The sequence below is a fragment of the Piliocolobus tephrosceles genome, chromosome 5 (assembly GCF_002776525.5).
Source record: "Piliocolobus tephrosceles isolate RC106 chromosome 5, ASM277652v3, whole genome shotgun sequence".
Lineage (NCBI taxonomy): Eukaryota > Metazoa > Chordata > Mammalia > Primates > Cercopithecidae > Piliocolobus > Piliocolobus tephrosceles.
In genome coordinates, this window is record NC_045438.1 from 59,576,682 (window position 1) to 59,598,905 (window position 22,224).

The following is a 22,224-nucleotide window of genomic DNA, read 5'->3' on the forward strand; positions in this document are numbered from 1 at the left end:
GGAGAAGGTTTACAATAGTCATCGCTAAGAATGTTAAGGCATGTTGATTGGAGAAATATAATTGCTGAGCAATACTGAAGGTTCTTTAATTTGTGATCTCATAGGCATGCTGACAACCAATCTGCAATGATTCCATGTTCAGCCACAGAGTAAGCAGGCAGTAGGTTTCATCAAGGTCTTAACCAAGAGACTGCTAACAGGATCAAAGGGAAAGTGAGTTGTAGGTACTGGCAAAAATGTTTCTGAAATAACAGACCACAGAATATAAGCTGGGTTCAGGGAGGAAATAAAGAATAAAAAAGAGTGATGGATTGGGAGAGGATAAAGGGGTCTGTGGATAGAAGATTTCAATAGAGAAGAGAACCTGTCCTTATGGGGTAGATGCAAAACCAAGCTTGAATGAAACAAGGATATTCTCAGGGCTGATTTTTAGGTGAAGTGGTTTCAGGCAGTGACTAGGTTCAATGTACGACTTAGGAGTAGAGTACTAGACAGCTCAGGAGCAGAGCAGGAAGTCAATGAAGATGAGAAGGTCATGTAATTGAGGCCAAGGTGATGAGTGGGCTGTCCAGGAGATAAGAGGACTGAAGACTTGAGGTAGACCCAAGTTTCAGAGAAGAGTGATTTTTTTTTTCTACAGCAAGATACTGATTTGATCAGGTCTTTGTCCTGCTTTGAATCCCTTAGTCTCCACTTCATCAACGAATCTATAGATAGCTCAATAGAAATCATCCAAAGTAAAGCGCAGAGGAAAAAACTGAAACGTAATGAATAGAATCTCAGTAACCTGCAGAACAGAAAAAAGAGATCTAATATCTATAATAGAAGTTCCAGAAAAAGATAAGAATAAAAAAGGACAAAAGAATAAATATTGGATGATACACTGGCAGGAAAGTTTCCACATTTGATCAAAAACACCAAACTATCAATACAATGTATTGTATTCTTGAAAACTGCGGCTGGGCGCGGTGGCTCAAGCCTGTAATCCCAGCACTTTGGGCGGTCAAGACGGGCGGATCACAAGGTCAGGAGATCGAGACCATCCTGGCTAACACAGTGAAACCCCGTCTCTACTAAAAAATACAAAAAAACTAGCCGGGCAAGGTGGCGGGCGCCTGTAGTCCCAGCTACTCAGGAGGCTGAGGCAGGAGAATGGTGTAAACCCGGGAGGCGGAGCTTGCAGTGAGCTGAGATCCAGCCACTGCACTCCAGTCCGGGCGACAGAGTGAGACTACGTCTCAAAAAAAAAAAAAGAAAAGAAAAGAAAAAGAAAATTGCTGAGAGAATAGATTTTAAATGTTCTCACCACAAAAAATGATATGTATGAGGTAATGCATATGTTAATTCTCTCAGTTCAGTAGACCCCAAGCAGGATAAATATGACACCTAGGCATTTCAGACTCAAAAATCAAACAGAAAGATCTTCAAAGAAGCTGGAGAAAAAAGATATCACATATAAGAGAACAAAGGGGGAATCCAAAGAGACTTCTCATCAGACAATGGATTCCAGGAAAGAGTGGAATGACATTTTAGAAATGTCGGAAAAAAAAAAAAAAATATATATATATATATACACACACACACACACACACACACACACACACTCAACAAAGAATATCCAGGGAAGATATCTTTTCCTGGGCATAAAATAAAGGCAAAGTAAAGATATTTTTAAATAACGAGGTGAAAGAATTTGTTGCCAGCAGACCCAATACACAAGAAATACTAAAGGAAAGTCTTTAGGCTGAAGAGAAATATTATCAGATGTAAATTCATATATACAGAAAAAAGGGAAAGCACTGGAGATTATAAATATGCAAACAAAAAATATTTTTGATTTCTTGTATTCTTTAAATGTCACATGACTGTTCCTATGGTTTCAATGTGTCCCCTCCAAAATTCAAGTGTTGCCAATGTGACAGTATGAAGAGGTGAGCCTTTAAGAGGTGACTGGGCCATCAGTATTCCTCCCACATTAACAGAATTAATTCATGTTTGAAGTGATTGCTATCGCAATTGCCCTGACTTGACCATTACACATTGTATGCTTGTATCAGAACATCACTACATGTACATCCCCATAAATATGTACAACTATTATGTACATAAAATTTTAAATTCAAAAAATTTCAAATAAAAAAAAAAGAGGCTTCATGCATCATGAAGGCTAGCTTCCCCTTCGGTCTTCTGCCATGTGATGATAAAACAATGAGGCCCTCACAAGACACCAATGGCCAGAACCTAGATCTTGAACTTCCCAGCCTCCAGAACTGAGAGACAATAAATCTGTTACCCAGCCTCCAACATATAGCCTTAGGTTACAGAAGCACAAAATAAACTAAAACAATTATTAAAACTTAAATAACAACAATGTAACCAGGCACAATGGCCCAAACATATAGTCCCAGCTACTTATGAGGCTAAGGTAGGAGGATTGCTTGAGCCTAGGAGTTTGAGGACAGCCTGAGCAACACAGCAAGATCCTGTCTCAAAAAATAATAACAAAAATGATAATATATTGTGAAGTCTATAAATAAGAGTAAAATATATTACAACAATACCACAAGGAATGGCAGGGGATGTGAACTGAATTATGGGGTTGTAAGGATCTTACATCATATGAAATGGTATAATCTTAATTCAAAGTAGACTGTAAGGATACAACCATTAAAAAATACACACAAACATAATATAAAAAGCCAAAAGAAGAGAAAGAACTGAATTTAAAAACAAACACTCAAGTAATATAAGAAGTCAGAAAAAAGAAGAAAAAGAGGGACAAATAGAAAGCAAAGAGCAAGATGACCAACATAACCAAACAGTATCCATAATTACATTAGTAAGTGCTGAAAGTATATCCTCCATCCCACAGCACACATATATGTGTACATATACATTTATACCTATTTGTGTCTGTATGTATATCTGTGTGTGTATATATATGTGTGTATGTATTATCCAGCTCTTTCTACTGAAAGAGGCAAGAAGCAGACACCCCAGGAGCAATATGCACTCCTATCATTTAGACCTTGGTCTCTAAGAATCATTCTCCCACTAAAAGGATAGAGGTTTCTTCAGAGAAATGAGCCTAAAATATCTTGTTATACTAGGAAATAAGAAATACCTCCCCAAAATAATGTGGGCATATCATAGAGGACATGGACCAGTTTGCTGGGGCTCCCATTAGTCAAAGGTGGAACAATTTGGCACCAAATTATTAAGTACAGCAATAAATTATAAACTATTAAAAACAGGAATTCATGGACCTGTCAATAGAAGGGAGGGAGGATATGGAGGGAGGGAGGAGGGAGAGAGAAGGACTCTTGCTTCCAGTAGAATGCCAAAAGCTGAAAAGGAAATGCAGAGGGTGTGCTGGAGCTAGAAAATGATTTTAAAACCATTAAGGTGAAGACTAGATTGGGCAGGAACTGCCAGAGGATAGAAAGCAGGATATTTGCTTGGTCTTAAAGTATCTCCCCACAGCTGGTTTATTACTTGCAAGAGGGAAAATCATTAATCATAAAATGAATCTCTTTTCAGTCTGACTATGCCTCTTGGTTAACCAAATCACATCAAAAATTACAGGCCGGGCAAGGTGGCTCACACCTGAAATCTCAACACTATGGGAGGCCAAGGCAGGGGGATCACTTGAGCCCAGGAGTTCGAGACTAGCCTGGGCAACAAAGTGGGACCCCCGTCTCTGTAGAAAGGTTTTCAAATTATCCATGCACCATGGCACGTGCCTGTAGTCCCAGCTACTCGGGAGGCTGAGGTAGGAGGATCCCTTGAGCCCAGGAGTTCAAAGCTGTAGTGAGCTATGACCACACCACTGCACTCTAGCCTTGGCAACACAGTGAGATTCTCTCTCAAAGAAAAAAAAAATTACATAAATAATTAGATAAATCATCTTGGCAAACCTGCTCTCCTATGATCATCTACAACACTGATTATCTTAGGCACAGATTATCTACAATCTCAAGCAATTCCTTGCCTGTACCAAAATAACATGTTCTAAGGACCCATACCTAACCCTAAATAGAGCCTTGTCTATTACAAATTAACATATCATGAGGGGTAGAGGTGGGAAAACAAAGTAAAAAACAATCAGTATATAACGCTGTTACCTGAGCGAACTATAGAAGAATGAAGATGTTCATTCAAAGCCATATTTCCAATGATACGCATTATATTTCTCTGTACTTTAGGGCAGTCCTTGTGAAGTCGGTACAGCCTCTGAAGTAGCTGCAGGCCTCCATTTGCTTCGATTTTATCACAATGTGTGGATATCTGGCACAATAAATAAACGAAAGCTCCCTTAGACATTGCACAAATTCATGACGTGAGATGACACAGCCTGGTCATGGGGACAGCTAGGTAGCTCCTGCTCAAGGGTGGGGATGCAGGGAGACTCCTCAAAGCTCTTGTCTCAGCTTGCTTAAATCAGTAAATCCCTGTCTAAGCGGGAAGTGCTTCAAAATCATAGAAAAAGTCCCAAGAAGGCATCTCTCACCAGGACTACTAAAATCATTATTCTCATTCTGCTTAGCTCTTGGTTGGATGTAACCTGACAATGTCATTATTACAAAATTGTTTCAATTTATAGTGACACTTTGACTTGAAATTACCTTAAAACAGTTCTCACCTTGAGAAATCTGCCACCTGTTCCCAGGAAATAGTCCTCTGTGCAAGCAGAGAGATTTCGTTCAGCAAACAAGGACTCACACAGGGCGAAACCAGTGACCTCTGTGGTCCCACACCCCATTCCACACAATGCCCACAGCTATGGGGCTAGCCTCAAACTTAGAAGTTGGAAAATTTTTTAAAAGAGAAAGATCAGGTAAAAGTCAAAAGGGATTGAAGTTTTAATGGAGAGAACAGATAAAACAAAAAGAAAACATGTGTATTAAGGGAAGAGAACTGACCAACAAGTCAGTCTTTCTAATGTCTCTGGGCACAGCCTTGCCTCTTCCCATCACTAGTTTTACTCAAGGACATGACACTATATGTACATATGGCAATTTTCATTTTCTAGATTTTTGTTGAATTATATCATAGTTTAAGTGCTTTAAAATGTATGCCTTTTAAATATACTGTATATCAAGTAAGATCTGCAATAATTTGAGAGATTTCTGGAAAGGTAACTATTATATTCCATGCACTGCCCTTTCTACTGAAGATGCAGCTATTGCTTCAGAAAAACAACTCAGGAGACATCACACTTGAGCAAATTTTCCCAGGTCCCTTCTGTACTACAACACCTTATTCCCTCTGCTTTGTGGTCAGTTCCTAATTTCATGGGTGAGAACTAAAGATGACTTTCTAGTGTAAAGATAACTTTCCACATATGGCTTTTAAGCCATGTCTAATGTGTCCCAAAACTGAACTGGAGAGTTCAGAATCTCAAGGATGGTGTTTATCTTGATGTGGGTCAGATCACCTGCATTCACCTCACCAGGGTGCTGGCTACAAATGCGAATTCCTGGACTCCACACCAAATGTATGACATTAAACTTGATACAAGTGAGTGGAAAAATGTGCATTTTTAAACACATTTCCTGGGTGATGTTTCTGCACTATAAGCACTACAAGGTTTGTTGCCTTTTTCTTCTTTAAAGTGTCATCATGATAGAAAAGTTTCTACAGTACCAAAGAGTTTAACCATCATTGATATATGCTACAGTCACACTTCAAGAGTACAGTCATCTAATATTTCCTTGTTTTTTTTTATTTTTTTGAGATGGAGTCTCGCTCTGTTGCCCAGCCTGGAATGCAGTGGCACAATCTCAGTTCATTGCAACCTCTGCCACCCGGGTTCAAGCGATTCTCCTGCCTCAGCCTCCCAAGTAGCTGGGATTATAGGCGCACACCACCACACCTGGCTAATTTTTGTATTTTTAGTAGAGACAGAGTTTCACCATGTTGGCCAGGCTGGTCTCGAACTCCTGACCTCAGGTGATCCACCCGCCTCAGCCTCCCAAAGTGCTGGGATTAAAAGCGTGAGTCACCGCACCCGGCCTGTTTTTTTCTTTTATCTTGTCAGTTGTTTTAATGGAAATTATCTGAAAATAATATGTAAAAATATCTGAGAAAGGCAGTAGAAGACAACATAACTCAAAGGCAAATGCCACATTTAGATGATGGGCTAATTTCTTTTATGCAATTAAAATTAAATAAATTTTTAGAAATACTTAGCAAAATAGAATCTCATTTATTGGTGCTAAATCATGATTAGTATAACAATCAAAACTGGAGGAAAGCAGAAATTTAAAGATATGTGAAGGGCTTTTCTCCTTTTACAGTAAATGATGATTACTGCCCTTGCAAGAATCAACTTATATCATTATTTCAATGAAATCATAAAAAGTAAACTACATTTTGAAAATGTAAATTACCTCAGAATGTTTTACTATAGCTTCTAAACAGAACATTTCCACTGTTGCTGAAGGAACTTCTCCAAAACTTTCAGCATAAGGAAGTCCATTTCCTCCAAAACACCATAAACCACCCTGAAATTAAAATAATTAAAATTTTTACTGAAAAAAAGTGACTAATATTCTTTTTGACAAAAAAAAAATCTCTGAACTAATAGATGGCATTAGAAAATACTAATGTGTAGGGTCTCAAAATATGTTGTAAACGTAAAAGGAATTTTATGGAAACTGTGGGTTATCAGAACAGAAAACATACAAATTATTCCGAGAAGAGCGCAACCTCTGTGTCCTCCTCTCGTCTCTCCTCTGTGTCCTTTTGTTTGAAAGTGTGAAGACTAACTCACAATTCTTTAACAAGTAAGAAAAGCCCAGGATGTTCTAGTGTCATCTCTTTCAGCCCCCAGTGGTCAAAACAGTATATTATTTTCCAGATTCGGCTAATAGCCTACTTAAAGTCTAATAATCAACATAATTCAAAAGATATAAAGCATTATTTGACAAGTTAAAAAGAAAGATCACAATGACAACGATCACAGAGCTTTTAATTCTTCTCAAGTTGAAATTCAATTCAAGTTCATATGGAAGGATAAACAAAAATCGTTACAAAAATTACAAAACAGAAGTGCTGACTAATTCTAACAGATATTAAAACATAAATAATAAAAACATTTCATTTTGTTATTGAATGTTTTCAAAATTAAAACATTTCAATTTCAACTCTTATCACAGATCAAGGATTAATGTCACCAATATGCAATAATCTACAAGTCAGTGACAAAAAATACCAACACTATTATAGAAACACAAGCAACAGTCATAAACATAAAGTTGTTAGGAAAATAAATATAACTCTAAAATGTATAAAAATGTAAATTATATATTATTTATATGTATTTATATATTTATATATCATATAGTATATATTTACATTTATTATATATTATACTATATATTCTTATATCTATATATTATATATAATATACTATATATTTTTATATCTATATATCATATTATATAATGTGCAAATTATATGTTTATATTTATATTTTTATATTTTAGGGGCATTATATTTCTAAATATAATTCACTATATATAAAATACATAAATATAATAAATAACTATATATCTGCTTATATATTTATTTATATAAACAACACTCAGCACTGTTCATGAGAGGCATGCACATTGAAAGGACACTGAGAAACTACATTTGTCATCTATCAGACAGACGAGGTTCTAGGGAAACAAGCATGCACAGCACCCTGCTGCAAGTGGTATCAATGGCATCACTTCTATGAAGGACAACCTGGCATCAGCGATCAAGATTACAAGTGCACATGCCCTTTAATAATTGATCCTACAGAGATGCTCACACATAGGGAAGGTGAGAGATATGCAGGTTTGCTCACTGCTGCATTGTTTGTACAATAATAAAGACTGAAAACCAGCTAATAGTCATCAATGGGGGTTAGTTAAATCAATTATGGTACAGTTGTACAATGGAATGCTATGCCAGTCTAAAAATTTTGAGTCTCTTCTTACACTGATATATACCAATCTCCACAATAATCCTTAAATGAGAAAAAGGTATAGAACGGTGTGTATGTATCCTGTGCTACTACTCGTGTAGAGAGTGAGTGTGTGCGCGTTGGGATAGGAGAGAGGAAGGGATGGAGAGAAGATGTATTACTGCATTGCTGTAGGTGCTTTGCAAGTGCTTCACTTTGGAGCTAGGGGTCATAATTGTGTGCGTACAGCCCACCCACTGGCAAAAGAGGACAACTACAAGGTAATGGCTGAAAAATGTATACATTAATATAAAGCCCAGTGTTTTCTATAGAAAATATAATCCATAAGATTCTGCATTTTTAGTTAATTTATAAGGTCCATGGTTCAGTAAACCAACTAAAAATAATTTTTGATCACTCTATACTTTTTATTCATGCCTTCTTCTCGTATATAATATTCTGTTTTTTTACATTTAAACATGCATTGGATCTCAGAGAGTCACATTATTTAAACTGAGGATTGAGATGGGGCTAAGTCATGAAAAGTCATCCTTCTGTGGCAGAGATAATGGTAAATAGTGGATTGGTGAACTTTATCGGGGCAGGAATTTTTTCTTGAAGATTTATCACCACATCCTGGCTCCCCCAAACCCCTTTTCCCACCTTGTACCCTTGAATCATCTCATCTATTTCTACTCTAAATTCCCCAAGGACAGAGAGGGGAGAAGGTGAAGAAAAATGATCTAGGACTTTCATTTGTCTTGGCCATTTCGGCAGTGTGATGTAGAATGCAGTTCCCATTCCATTCTCATTGTTGGCGAAGCTTGTTACTTATGAATTTGCAGATTTTGTGGCAGTAAGAAGTACAAGCAAAAAGGAATGAATACAAAGGAACAAACTCATAGTATGGTTGTATGGATTATATTCTAAACCCTAATGAAAAAATAAATGTACATAGTTACTGCTGCTTTATAGTGAATTAAGATATGACAAGACTAAATAAATTCATAAAGATTTAAGAAACACCAAACATCAAATTCTATGAGTGCAACAAAAAATAATTTCCTAAGGATTAAAGAAATTCATAGAAAAAGCTAGAGAATGACAATATTGAAAACAATAACAAGGAGTAGGTACAGGCTGAGGGTGGTGGCTCACGTCTGTAATCCCAGCACTTTGGGAGGCCGAGGCAAGTGGATTGCTTGAGCCCAGGCGTTCAAGACCAGCCTAGTCAATACAGTGAAACCCCATTTCCACAAAAAATTAGCTAGGCAAGGTGGTGCACCTGCTATCCCAGCTACCCAGGAGGCTGAGGTGGGAGGATTGCCTAACCCAGGGAGGTCAAGGTTGCCATAAGCCATGATCATGCCACTGAACCCTAGCCTGGGCAACAGAGTGAGACCCTGTCTCAAAAACAGAAAAAAAAAAAGAAAAAGGAATAGGTAGAAAAATTGAAAGGCAATAGTAATATATCAGAGCCAATCTCTGGTGTGTGTTTTTTTTTTTTTTTTTTTTGTTTTGTTTTCTTTTTTTGAGATGGAGTCTCACTCTGTCGCCTAGGCTGGAGTGCAGTGGTGTGATCTCAGCTCACTGCAAGCTCCACCTCCCAGGTTCAAGTGATTCTCCTGCCTCAGCCTCCTGAGTAGCTGGGACTACAGGCGCGTGCCACCACGCCCAGCTAATTTTTTGTATTTTTAGTAGAGATGGGGTTTCACCATGTTAGACAGGATAGTCTCGATCTCCTGACCTCGTGATCTGCCCACCTTGGCTTGCCAAAGTGCTGGGATTACAGGCATAAGCCACCGTGCCCGGCCCATCTCTGGTGTTTCTTCATAAAAAGTTATAACCTTAGAGCTCTGTGATTTGTCCAAACTAACTGGTCTTTAAAATCATGTTCATTCTAAAGCAGGAGTTTTTAACAAGGTCCTTAGGGGTATGGGGTAGATAGAATTCAAGGCAGGCAGGGTGTAAACTTGGATGGAAAAAAAATACCTTTGTTTTTTCCTAACCTCTAACTGAAATTCTGCATAGTATTCAGTTATGAACATAGACAATAAACCACAGTAACACTAGTAGTCCCTGTGATTCTGTTCGTAAGGGAAAGCAAAGGTATTTTCATATCACATCTCATATTGCAGCTATCTGAAAATACGGTTATATTCACTCTTTCTTTCAATGCCAACTATCACCAAATGGTGAAGTTGCACATTCTTATACTAGTGATCCCAAATCTACACTGCTTTCCATATTCCCTAGCAATAATGATTTGAGATCAACAGTTCAATGTTCTTATTCAGCGAAGCAACAACAGCATTCACACTGGTATGTCATTAAAAAATAAAAGGTACATATTGAATGGAACCATATGAAGCTGCCTCTTTTCCCCAGCTCTATCCACTGAAGGCCTGAAAGCAACAACAGCAGCAATAAGCTTCCCTAGCCCAGAACTTGGTTACTAAACACCATAAGCCCTAAAAGGAACCAAGGCTGCTTAAAAAATCAGCTGATTCTAGGGCTAGAACAGGGAAAGTCAAAGACGAACATTTTCTAATGCCAGAAAACAAGCAACTGCTCCAAAAATAATGACAAACCATTTCCAAAAGACACGGGAGACAACCTGAAGGGGCTCCCACAGCCAAACCTGAGACAATGTGAACATCACTATGAATAAGGAGAGTAATAGATTATAATCTAGTGAAGAAAAATAACCATATGTGATCCCATATGGATTAGAAAGAAAGGCAGAAAGGAGAAATGGGAGGAGGAAGAAAGCTTTTCCTACAGAAGAGTACTAAATAAATGAATAAGGAGTAATAAAATTAGGGGGAAAAACTCAGCATTTTGTAACCACCTAACAATAACTGTGATTCAGGCAAGATTCATTCAAAGAATATTATTAAATAAAACCACTGGCTGAAAGTTTGAAGAGCAACAGGACAGTCTCCTAATCTCAAAGTAGTTCCTCCTCCTACAAATCGTGTATTAATTTTTCTTTTTCTTTTTTTTTTTTTTTTTTGAAACGGAGTCTCGCTCTGTCGCCCAGGCTGGAGTGCAGTGGCCGGATCTCAGCTCACTGCAAGCTCCGCCTCCCGGGTTTACGCCATTCTCCTGCCTCAGCCTCCCGAGTAGCTGGGACTACAGGCGCCCGCCACCTCACCCGGCTAGTTTATTTATTTATTATTTTTTTTTTTTTTTGTATTTTTTAGTAGAGACAGGTTTCACTGTGTTAGCCAGGATGGTCTCGATATCCTGACCTCGTGATCAGCTTTTTTTTTTTTTTTGAGACGGAGTCTCGTTCTGGCGCCCAGGCTGGAGTGCAGGGGCGAGATCTCCGCTCACTGCAAGCTCCACCTTCCGGGTTCACGCCATTCTCCTGACTCAGCCTCCTGAGTAGCTGGGACTACAGGCGACCGCCACCACGCCCGGCTGATTTTTTGTCTTTTTAGTAGAGACTAGGTTTCAGCGTGTTAACCAGGATGGTCTCGAGCTCCTGACCTCGTGATCCACACGCCTCAGCCTCCCAGAGTGCTGGGATTACAGGCGTGAGCCACCGCACCCAGCCGTATTAATTTCTTTTTCTTTTTTTTTTTTTTTTTTGAGACGGAGACTCCGTCGCCCGAGCTGGAGACCAGTGGCCGGATCTCAGCTCAAGCTCCGCCTTCCGGGTTTACACCATTCTCCTGCCTCAGCCTCCCGAGTAGCTGGGACTACAGGCGCCTGCCACCTCGCCCGGCTAGATTTTTGTATTTTTTAGTAGAGATCACCGTGTTAGCCAGGATGGTCTCGATCTCCTGACCTCGTGATCCGCCCGTCTCGGCCTCCCAAAGTGCTGGGATTACAGGCTTGAGCCACCGTGCCCAGCCAAGCCGTATTAATTTCAAATAAAGAAATACATTAACATTCAAGCAGAGAAAACTGGCAGACATCACTTTAATCAAGTGAACAAAGGGAACATCAGCAATAAGGGGTGAGCTGGCATCACGCGCTTCTGGGCATGACATACTGGGAAGGACACAAAATCACCTCTATCGTATTCCTGTAATAACGCACACCCAAATTTAAACATGAGGAAGCATAAGACAAACTAAACTGAGGGCCAATCTACAAACCACTGCTTTGTACTCTTCAAAAATGTCAATGTCATGAAGACAGAGAAAGGCTGAAAAAATTTTCAGGTAAAAGGAGTCTAAATACACAAGACTCACATGCAACGCTTAATACCAGACTAGATCCTGCAATAGATTTTTTAAAAAGAAAAAGGCTGTCATAGGCTGGGCGCAGTGGCAATCCCAGCACTTTGGGAGGCCAAGGCGGGCAGATCACCTAAAGTCAGGAGTTCGAGACCAGCCTGATCAACATGGTGACATCCCGTCTCTACTAAAAATATAAAATTAGTCAGGCTTGGTGGCAGATGCCTGTAATCCCAGCTACTCAGGAGGCTGAGGTAGGAGAATTGCTTGAACCCGGGAGGCGGAGATTGCAATGAGCCGAGATTGTACCACTGCACTCTAGCCTGGGTGACAGAGCGAGACTACATCTCCCCAAAAAAAAAAAGCTGTCATAAAAGAATTACTGAGAAAATTCAAACATGGAGTATTTGAATATTACACAACAGTATTATATGAATATTAAATTTTCTGAATTGATAACTATACTGTGGTTCTTTCAGGGAATGTCCTTGGGGCATCATGTCTGTACCTAATGAATGGCTCAGGGAGAAAAATATTAAATGTATGTGAATAGGTACCTTAAAATATATCTGCAGAGAGAAGGAAAGTAAAAGGGAGGGATGATATAACAAATGGGATAAAATGTTAGTAATTGGTGAATCTTTTTTTTTTTTTTTTTTGAGACGGAGTCTCACTCTGTTGCCCAGGCTGGAGTGCAGTGGCATGATCTCGGCTCACTGCAAGCTCTGCCTCCCAAGTTCACACCATTCTCCTGCCTCAGCCTCCCAAGTAGCTGGGACTACAGGAGCCCGCCACCACACCCGGCTAATTTTTTTGTATTTTTAATAGAGATGGGGTTTCAGTGTGTTAGCCAGGATGGTCTCAATTTCCTGACCTCGTGATCTAACTGCCTCGGCCTCCCAAAGTGCTAGGATTACAGGCGTGAGCCACTATGCCCAGCCAGTAATTGGTAAAACTTAATGAAATGTATTATTTTTGCAATTATTTAAATCTGAAATTATTCCAAAATAAAAAGTTAGAGAAAAATTTTAATTAACTTCAACTTTCATGTTTTAAATATATTTTATTATTGAATGCATCCATAAATACATATATTATTTATATCAGAATTTATTTTCTCTTTTGATAACAGTATTCAATATAATTTGTTTCCTTTGTAATCTTATACATTATATTTTATGCATTTAGAACTGAGTTCCTAGACTTAACCAAATCACAAAAGGAGTCCATGGTATTCAAAGGTTAAGAACTCTGTTCCAAAACCAAACATTATTGTGTTGGCTGTATGCTGGGGTTGACAGTCGCCTCCGTACATGAGGAGTTTTGTTTGTTTATTTTTTAGAGATGCGGTTTCACTGTGTCACCCAGGTTGGAGTGAAGTGGCTGTTCACAGAAGCTATCATAGAGCACCACAGCCTCAAACTTCTGGACTGGGGTATCCTCCTGCCTCAGACTCCTCAGTAGCTGGGACTACAGGCATGAGCCACTGTGCCCAGCTTGAAAGCAGTTTTATATAGAAACAGCACACTGACACTGAAGGGCCCTTGGGGACCACTATGAGACAGGTCTGTCATAAACTGGGCAGAGAGATTACTACAAACCAGATGGACTCTCTCCACCTGCCGTGTCAGCACCCCCAGCCTCCTGGTATATGTGAAATCCAGGAGGCATGACAAACTTGAGGCAGAGTAGGGGGAATAAGAATAACGAAAAGGAGGCCAGGCGCAGTGGCTCACGCCTGTAATCCCAGCACTTTGGGAGGCCAAGGCAGGCAGATCACAAGGTCAAGAGATCGAGACCATCCTGGCTAACATGGTGAAACCCTGTCTCTACTAAAAACATAAAAATCAGCTGGGCATGGTGGCTTGCGCCTGTAGTCCCAGCAACTTCGGAGGCTGAGGCAGGAGAATCGCTTGAACCTGGGAGGCAGAGCTTGCAGTGAGCCAAGATGGAGCCACTGCACTCCAGCCTGGGGATATAGCGATGCTGTGCCTCAAAAAAAAAAAAAAAAAAAAAAAAGTAAAAGGCAGTGCTTACTGGCCTAAAGAGATGGGACATTAGAATTAAAATTAAATATTTATTTGAAAAATTAATTAAAGATATGCTACTTCTTGTTTTAAAAAAAAGAACAGGGACTCAAACCAAAGTGAAACTAGTACCTTCCAAGTGGAAAAATCAAAGGTGCTTCATTAAACATAAAGCATTCATTGTTTTTTTAAAAAATAATAAAAACAATTTATTTACTTAAAGGATGGATCTATATGTGTCTGTGATCTGCCCAAGTAGAATGGAAATGTTTCAAGCATCAGTTTCATCATTTCCAGTGTGATCTATGGGTCCTAAATATACTGAATTGGAGTAGCGTAAAGACAATGCAATTAAAAGGTCATACGGTCCAGGCACGGTGGCTCTCACTTGTTATACTAGCACTTTGGAAGACTGAGGCTCGGTGGACCTCTTGAGCCAGGAGTTTGAGACCAGCCTGGGCAACATGGCGAAACCCTGTCTCTACCAAAAATACAAAAAAAATTAGCCAGGCCGGGGGTACACGCCTGTAGTCCCAGCTACTCGGGAGGCTGAGGTGAGAGGATCACTTGAGCCCAGAAGGTGGAGGCTGTAGTGAGCCGAGATCATGCCACCGTGCTCCAACCTGGGTGACAGAGTGAGACCCTCATCTCAAAAAAAAGGTCATACGAATTACTTTTTCAGAAAAACTTTGGTTAGGGGAAGATCTTTAAAATGAGGCACCTGAAATGGGTAGAAGTTGTCAGAAGACCCAGGTCCTCTCCAAGGAGGTGAATGTTAAAACACACAAACACATGATATTTTAACTATGAACACACACATACACATGCACAAGGCCAATTCAAACTATGTAACTCTTTACTGCTGAGGCCAAGAATTCTGCACAAAGAAGCAGCATAGTGGGGCCAGGCACAGTGGCTCACACCTATAATCCTAGCACTTTGGGAGGCCAAGGCGAGCAGATTACCTGAGGTCAGGAGTTTGAGACCAGCCTAACCAATATGGTGAAACCCCAACTCTACTAAAAATACAAAAAAATTAGCCTAGTATGGTGGCACATGCCTGTAGTCCCAGCTACTCGGGAGGCTGAGGCAGGAGAATTGCTTGAGCCCAGGAGGCAGAGGTTGTAGTGAGTCGAGATCACACCACTGCACCACTCTAGCCTGGGTGACAGAGGGAGACTCCATTTCAAAAAAAGAAGTGGCATGGTGGTATTAAACCATTTTCCCTCTCTTCACTTGGCAAAAGGTAAGGTTACAGAACACTATAGAAGGTAGAGGAATATTAACTAAATAGTAATGTCAGGCCAGGTCTCAGGAGCTCTGACATGGGGGTGCAGGAGAGAAGTTAGTGATGGGAGTGGGAGACACTATGGCAGAACACAGAGAAGCACCCGAGTCCACAAGACCCTGTCTGTAAACAGCCTGGTCCCAACCAAGCTGAAACTATCAGATGTTAGACAAGGCCTGCTGAAAATGAGGTGGTTCCCTGGCTTCCAGATGAAAAGCAGGGGCATAAGAATAGAGAAGGGAAGAATACAGATTTAGATAAGAAACTACTTGGTATGACAGGCCCGTGGTTTCCTAGGTTTGACACCAACAGCACAAACAACAAAAGAAAAAAATGTATAAATTGGACTTCATCAAAAATGTTTTTTATTTTTTAATTTTTTTTAGGGACAGGGACTTGTTCTGTTGCCCAAGCTGGAATGCAGTGGCACGATCACTGCTCACTGCAGCCTTGAATTCCTGGGCTCAAGTGCTCCTCCCGCCTTAGCTTCCTGAGAAGCTAGGATCACAGGCACACACCCCACAACTGGCTAATGTTTTTCTTCTTTGTAGAGATAGTCTTGCTATGTTGCCCAGGCTGTTCTCAAACTCCTGGGCTCAAGTGATCTTCCCACCTCCGCCTCCCAAAGTGCTAGGACTACAGACATAAGCCACCATGCCTGTTCAGACTTCATGAAAATTAAAAACATTTGGGGTGCACAGGTCACTATCAAGAAAGTGAAAAGAACCCACAGAATGGGAGAAATATCTGCAAATTACATATCTAATAAGAGATTTGTACCCAGAATACATAGAGTTCTTACAATTCAACAATATAAAGAACTCTTACAATTGAACAACAAAAAAATTCAACTCTTACAATTCAACATATCTAATAAGAGATTTGTATCTAGACTATATCAAGAACTCTTACCATTCAACAACAACAAAAAAAAGCCCATTTATAAATTGGGTGCTACAATATGAAAAGATGCTTCGAAAGGACAAGTAACCCAATTTTAAAATGAGCAAAGGAAGCCATGGTGGCTCACACCTGTAGACCCAGCTATTCAGGAGGCTGAGGTGGGAGGATCACTTGAGCCCAGGAGTTCAAGGCTGTAGGGCACGTAATGATTTTGTCTGTGAAGAGCTACTGCATTCCAACCTGGGCAACACAGTGAGACCTCATCTCAAAAACAAAAACAAAATCACTAGTTAAAAAAAAAACGGGCCAAGGATTTGAATAGGTATTTCTCCAAAGAAGATATGTAAGTGCCAACAGCATGTGAAAAGGTGCTCAACAGCTCAACATCATTAAGCATTAGGAAAATGCAAATCAAAGCCAGAATGAGGATACTACTTCACACACAATGGGATGGCTAGAATAAAAGACAGACAATAACATATATCCCTGGTGGGAACGTAAAATGGTAAAGTCTCTGTGGAAAACATTTGAAAGTTACTCAAAAAGTTACACAGAGTTACCATAAGACCCAGAAATTCCACTCCTAGGTTATATACTCAAGAGAACTAAAAACATACATCCACAAAAAGACATGCACATGAATGTTGATATTGAGATCTAATAAGAAACATATATTTGGTCTCCACCCCTGGTTCCCTCTAGAGTGATGAGTGTCTTTTGTATGCTAATGAGATGACTGGTGGCTGGAGGGCCCCTAAATAGTTTCAAGAAGGGGGCTGGTGGCCAGAAAGACTAAGGGCATGACTAGAGGGTAGGGACTTTCTGCCCTATTCACCAACCTCTGGGGAGGACAGAGGGCCTGAAGGTTGAGGTGATCACCAAAGGTCAATGATTCAACCAACCATGCCAACTGATTAAAGCCATGAAAATCTGAAGGACAGGGTTCAGAAAGTTTCTGGATACCGGAACCCATGGAGATATCTGGAGGGTGATGCACCCAGAGGGGCATGAAGGCTCGGCACCCCTTCCTATATAGCTTGCCCTATGCATCTCTTCCATCTGCTGTCCATCCCTCTCCTCTGTCATATCCTTTATAATAAACAGTAAGCATAAATCAGGTGTTTTCCTGAATTCCATGAGTCGTCCCAGTAAATTAATCAAACCCAAGGAGGGGGTCATGGGCACTGCCAGTTTATGGCTGGTTGATCAGAAGCACAGGTCACACCTGGAACACGTGACTGGCATCCGAAGCGGGGGGCAGTCCTGTGGGACAGAGCCCTTAACCTATGGGCTCTGATACCATCTCTAGGTAGAGATGTCAGAACTGAATTAAATGGAAGGACACCGAGCTGGTGTCTTATGGAGAATTGCTGAGTGTGTAGGGAAAAACCCTCCACGCCTCTGGTGTCAGAAGTGTTAAGTGGTGTGAGAAAGAAGGAAAAATGCTTTGCTTTTTCCCTATCTTTTACAGTACAGTTTTTTTCCTTCCAATTAGAAATGTTCATAGAAGTATTATTCATACATAATAGCCAAACAATAGAATGTTCATAGAAATATTACTCACACATAACGGCCAAAGAATAGGAATGACCCAAATGTCCATCATTGATGAACAGATAAATAAAATGCGGCATAGCCATACAATGGACTATTACTTGGCCATAAAAAGGAATGAAGCGCTGATATGCCACAATGTGGTTGAGCCTTGAAAACATTATGCTAAGTGAAAGAAGTCAGACACAAAAGGCCACATATTGGATGATTCCATTTATATGAAATGTCCACAACAGGCCAATCCATAGGAAAAATAGATTCGTGGTTACCAGGGGCTGGAGAGGGGTATGAGTGGTGACTGCTAATGGTTAGAGGGATTCTTTGGGGGATGGTGAAAATATTCTGGAACTAGATTGGAGTAATGATTATACAACTCTGAGTATATTAAAACCGAATGAATTGTATAGTTTTAAAAGGTTTTATGGTATGTGGATTATAAAGAAAACTAGTTGAATTGGAAATATCACCATAAATTTAAGACCTTTTAAGAAAAAGGTAATTGTTCTGCTCTGTTACTTAGGTGTCTAGGAGCCCCCAGGGTCCACCAGCTCTACCTTCATGAAGAACTATTATGCACACCTAGTGCCTGGGTTTTGGACTCTTAACCTTTTCCTGTAAGAAGAATCAGATCTCCTTGGAGAAGCAGCCATATCTCGTAGGGCAGGAAGAATCAAAAAGAGCCAGGGATATCTTGTCAAAAAACCATGGCACCTTCTAGCCACTTTGGGAACAGAATTTAAAAGCATAAGAAGGTCAGTGCACAGAAAGGGCTATAGAGGCCAGACGACGGAACTCTCAGCTTCAAAAAGAAAAAACCATTATAATTCACTGGAGCAATTCCAAGACATGGCCCAAAAGGGGAAATTACGTAACGTATACTAGACAAGTCCTGTCTAAATTGATGTGTCCCTAATTTCTCATAAAAGGGAAAAATGAGAAAATGCATTTAATTGGTCAAAGAATATAGAATACTGTGATTTTTTTTACTGACAAAATACGTTCCTCTCATTGAGATTACACAGTTATTGCAGTTAATAATGGTGGTTATCCGTTCTGGTTTCTCTTAGAGGTATGAGATTTTTATAAAGAAAAACTTGCTAACACCCCAAGAATATCAGAATTCAGTATTCACTGACAGCCTTGTTTTCTTCTTTTTTTTTTTTTTTTTTGAGATGGGGTCTCATTCTATTGCCCAGGCTGGAGTGCAGCAACACAATCATAGCTCACTGAAGCCTCAATCTCCTGGGCTCAAGCAATCCTCCCATCTCAGCCTCTCAAACAGCTGAACTACAGGCACATGTTACCACGTCCAACTAATTTTTTTTTGTAATGTTTTATAGACACGGGGGTTCTCACTGTGTTGCCCAAGCTGGTCTCAAACTCTTGGCTTCAGGCAATCCTCCTACCTCAGCCTCACAAAGCACCGGGCACTGGGATTACAGTTGTCAGCCACTGCGCTCAGCCCTATTCATTCTTTTTTTTTTTTTTTTTTTGAGACAGAGTCTCACTCTGTCACCAGCCTAGAGTGAGGTGGCGTGATCTCGGCTCATTGCAACCTCTGCCTCCCGGGTTCAAGCGATTTTCCTACCTCAGCCTCCCAAGTAGCTGGGACTATGGGCATGCGCCACCACGCCCAGCTAATTTTTGTATTTTCAGTAGAGATGGGGTTTCACCATGTTGGCCAGGATGGTCTCGATCTCTTGACCTCGTGATCCACCCGTGTCAGCCTCCCAACATGCTGGGACTACAGGCATGAGCCACCACACCCGGCCCTCATTCTTTAAGATAAAATTTAAGAGTTACTTCCTGTGAAGCTGTAAATGACCTCTTAAGCAGAGTGAAGGGCTCCTGAAATCACCTTTATCTCTCTTACACACTCTGTGACTGTTTATTTACCTGCCTCCCTGTTATCCCTGACATCAAGCCCAGGGCATGGTACACAACCAGAAGTTAGCATGTTTACTCAGTTACTGGATGAATGCTAGCCCCTGACACAATACATTGGAAAGAGTGGACACTCGAAAATATTTACTGAATGAATACATAAGCTAACCTTCTGAGCAGCTAGACTCTGACTGCTTTCACTAAGAGCCAAAGACGTAAAATACTGGATACACTCATCTAGCTCTGTTTGAGGTAAGGAAGCCAGCAACTGCCTGAGCTCTTCTTCAGTGGAAGAATCCTGAAATGAAAGGAAAATTCTTCATAAATACTCAACAACTGAGTACAACAAAAAATACCCAAAGACTCAAAGCCAACATTTGCCATATATATCAAAGTCATATATGATATGTGCATCTCTCTCTCTCTCTATATATATATATGATATAGAGATATAGGGAAAGAGATATCAGAGATTAATTATTGCTTTCAGTCTTGAAAACAGTCACCCACCCAGGTAAATAAACAATCATTTAATTTTGAATTCTATATTTTCACGTTTGCTACTTCAAACTGAGAGACGCACTATAAACTTTAACTCTGAATTTTCATCTGACATCTTGACATTCTCAACATGTTGACTCAAAATGAAGTATTGCACCCTTACTAATTAAAGCTACTGCTTTTTAAATCCAGAACTTGTTACTATCTCATTTTCTCTAATAATTAATATCTAGCATATTCATTTTCCTATTTTTCAAAAAGCTACGAATGCATAAGTTTTAAGAGTTTCATTTTCTACTCTAGGAAAGATACTCAAGAAGCATGCTTTAAATCTGTGGCAGTGTTTGTCAACCAGGAGCTATTTTGCCCTGGGAACATCTGGCAATGTCTGGGGACATCTTTGGTTGTTACAACTAGAGGGTGCTACTAGCATCTAGGGAGTAGAGTCTAGGGATGCTGCTACACACCCTACAATTTACACAACAGTTCCCTACCACAAAGAATTATCTGGCCCAAAATGTCAATAGTGCTGAGGCTGAGAAAACCTGACCTACAGAAGCTCACAAGGGACCAACTCATGGATGCTGATATGCTATGGATGTCACCCACTGGTTCAGAGACTCCCAATTCCCAAAGGCAGAAAATATAGCAGGAACAGCCCCTCCTGAGGAACCAAATATTTGTATAACTACTATGATTTCAGTTTTACATTCCAGTTTACCTGCTTGTGAGAAGTGGCCAACAACTACTTTTTCAAAGTATTTTGTACCCAAAGTGAAGATAATATATTAAACCATTTTTCACTCTCTAAATTATTATTAATATTGTTTTACTTACTTCTTTTAAAGATGGCAAAGGAGGTGGTAGGAGAAAAAAGCGAAGATCACTCTCTTTGCTTCGTGCCAAACCAATAAGAGTTTTCGGATCACAGGCTTGAGCAATTAGCCTATACTGGTAATCTATTGAAAAAGCATTATCTTTTGTCAATACCAAAACCAGCTGATAGATGTTGTAAAGATTAACTGAATAAACTACTTGAAAGCACTCTAAGTTTTAGACTGCTCTGCAAATTTGTCCCAAGTGCAACTACATTTACAATACCTATAAGTTAGCTACATTTTCAGGACTGATCTCACAGTTCTCCTCAACTTTTATCTGGAGACCAGGTCACAGCCTAACTTTTTGGAAAAAAGGAAACTCAAAGGTGGAAACTGGCAAGTCAGAACCAATTTAACTTCTTTTTAAAACAATTCCAGCATTCAAAAGCTGTTCCGACCACTACTTGAAACACATGAGGTTTTATTTAAGCCTACTGCCCCGTGGTGATGCTATGGTGCTTTGGTATTCATAATGCCCACGAATATTTAGTCTGCAGTTCCAGATAGCAGTACTTTCAATTAAACATGCCATTCTTTATATATCAAAAACAAAATACTATTCTTTATATATCAAAAACAAAATTCCAATCATGAAAGCAAACATTATTTTCAATAATGGTGGTTTATAACTTGGGGTTGGCCAGGCACTGCAGCTCAGGCCTATAATCCCAGCACTTTCGGAGCCGAGGCGGGTGGATCATCTGAGGTCAGGAGTCCAAGACCAGCCTGATCGACATGGTGAAATCCTGTGTCCACTAAAAATACAAAAATTAGCCAGGCGTAGTGGTGGGCACCTGTAATCCCAGCTATTCGGGAGGCCACGGCAGGAAAACAGCTTGAACCCAGGAGACAGAGGTTGTAATGAGCGGAGGTCGTACCACCACACTTCAGCCTGGGTGACAGAGCAAAACTCTGTCTCAAATAATAATAATAATAATAACCTGGGTGAGTACTTCTGGATCAAGTGGGGAACTTTTTCTGATTTATCTGATACAGTAAGTCTGGAATGGAGCCCTGGAAGGCAAATTTTGAAAAATATTTCTATTCTAAATCTCCACCA

At 40.0% G+C, this 22,224-nt stretch overlaps 1 protein-coding gene across 2 annotated transcripts in view; it reads right to left on the reverse strand.

The window, feature by feature from the left end:
* Positions 1-22,224, reverse strand: part of SERAC1 (serine active site containing 1) — a 39,806-nt gene that overhangs the window by 12,381 nt on the left and 5,201 nt on the right. For both annotated transcript variants that reach the window (XM_026454404.2, XM_026454403.1), the window contains 4 exons: positions 21,124-21,245; positions 19,955-20,083; positions 6,393-6,506; positions 4,125-4,287 (listed from right to left, as the gene is read on the reverse strand). In XM_026454404.2, the coding sequence (XP_026310189.1) occupies positions 4,125-4,287; positions 6,393-6,506; positions 19,955-20,083; positions 21,124-21,245 (528 nt within the window). The remainder of the gene's footprint in view (positions 1-4,124; positions 4,288-6,392; positions 6,507-19,954; positions 20,084-21,123; positions 21,246-22,224) is intronic.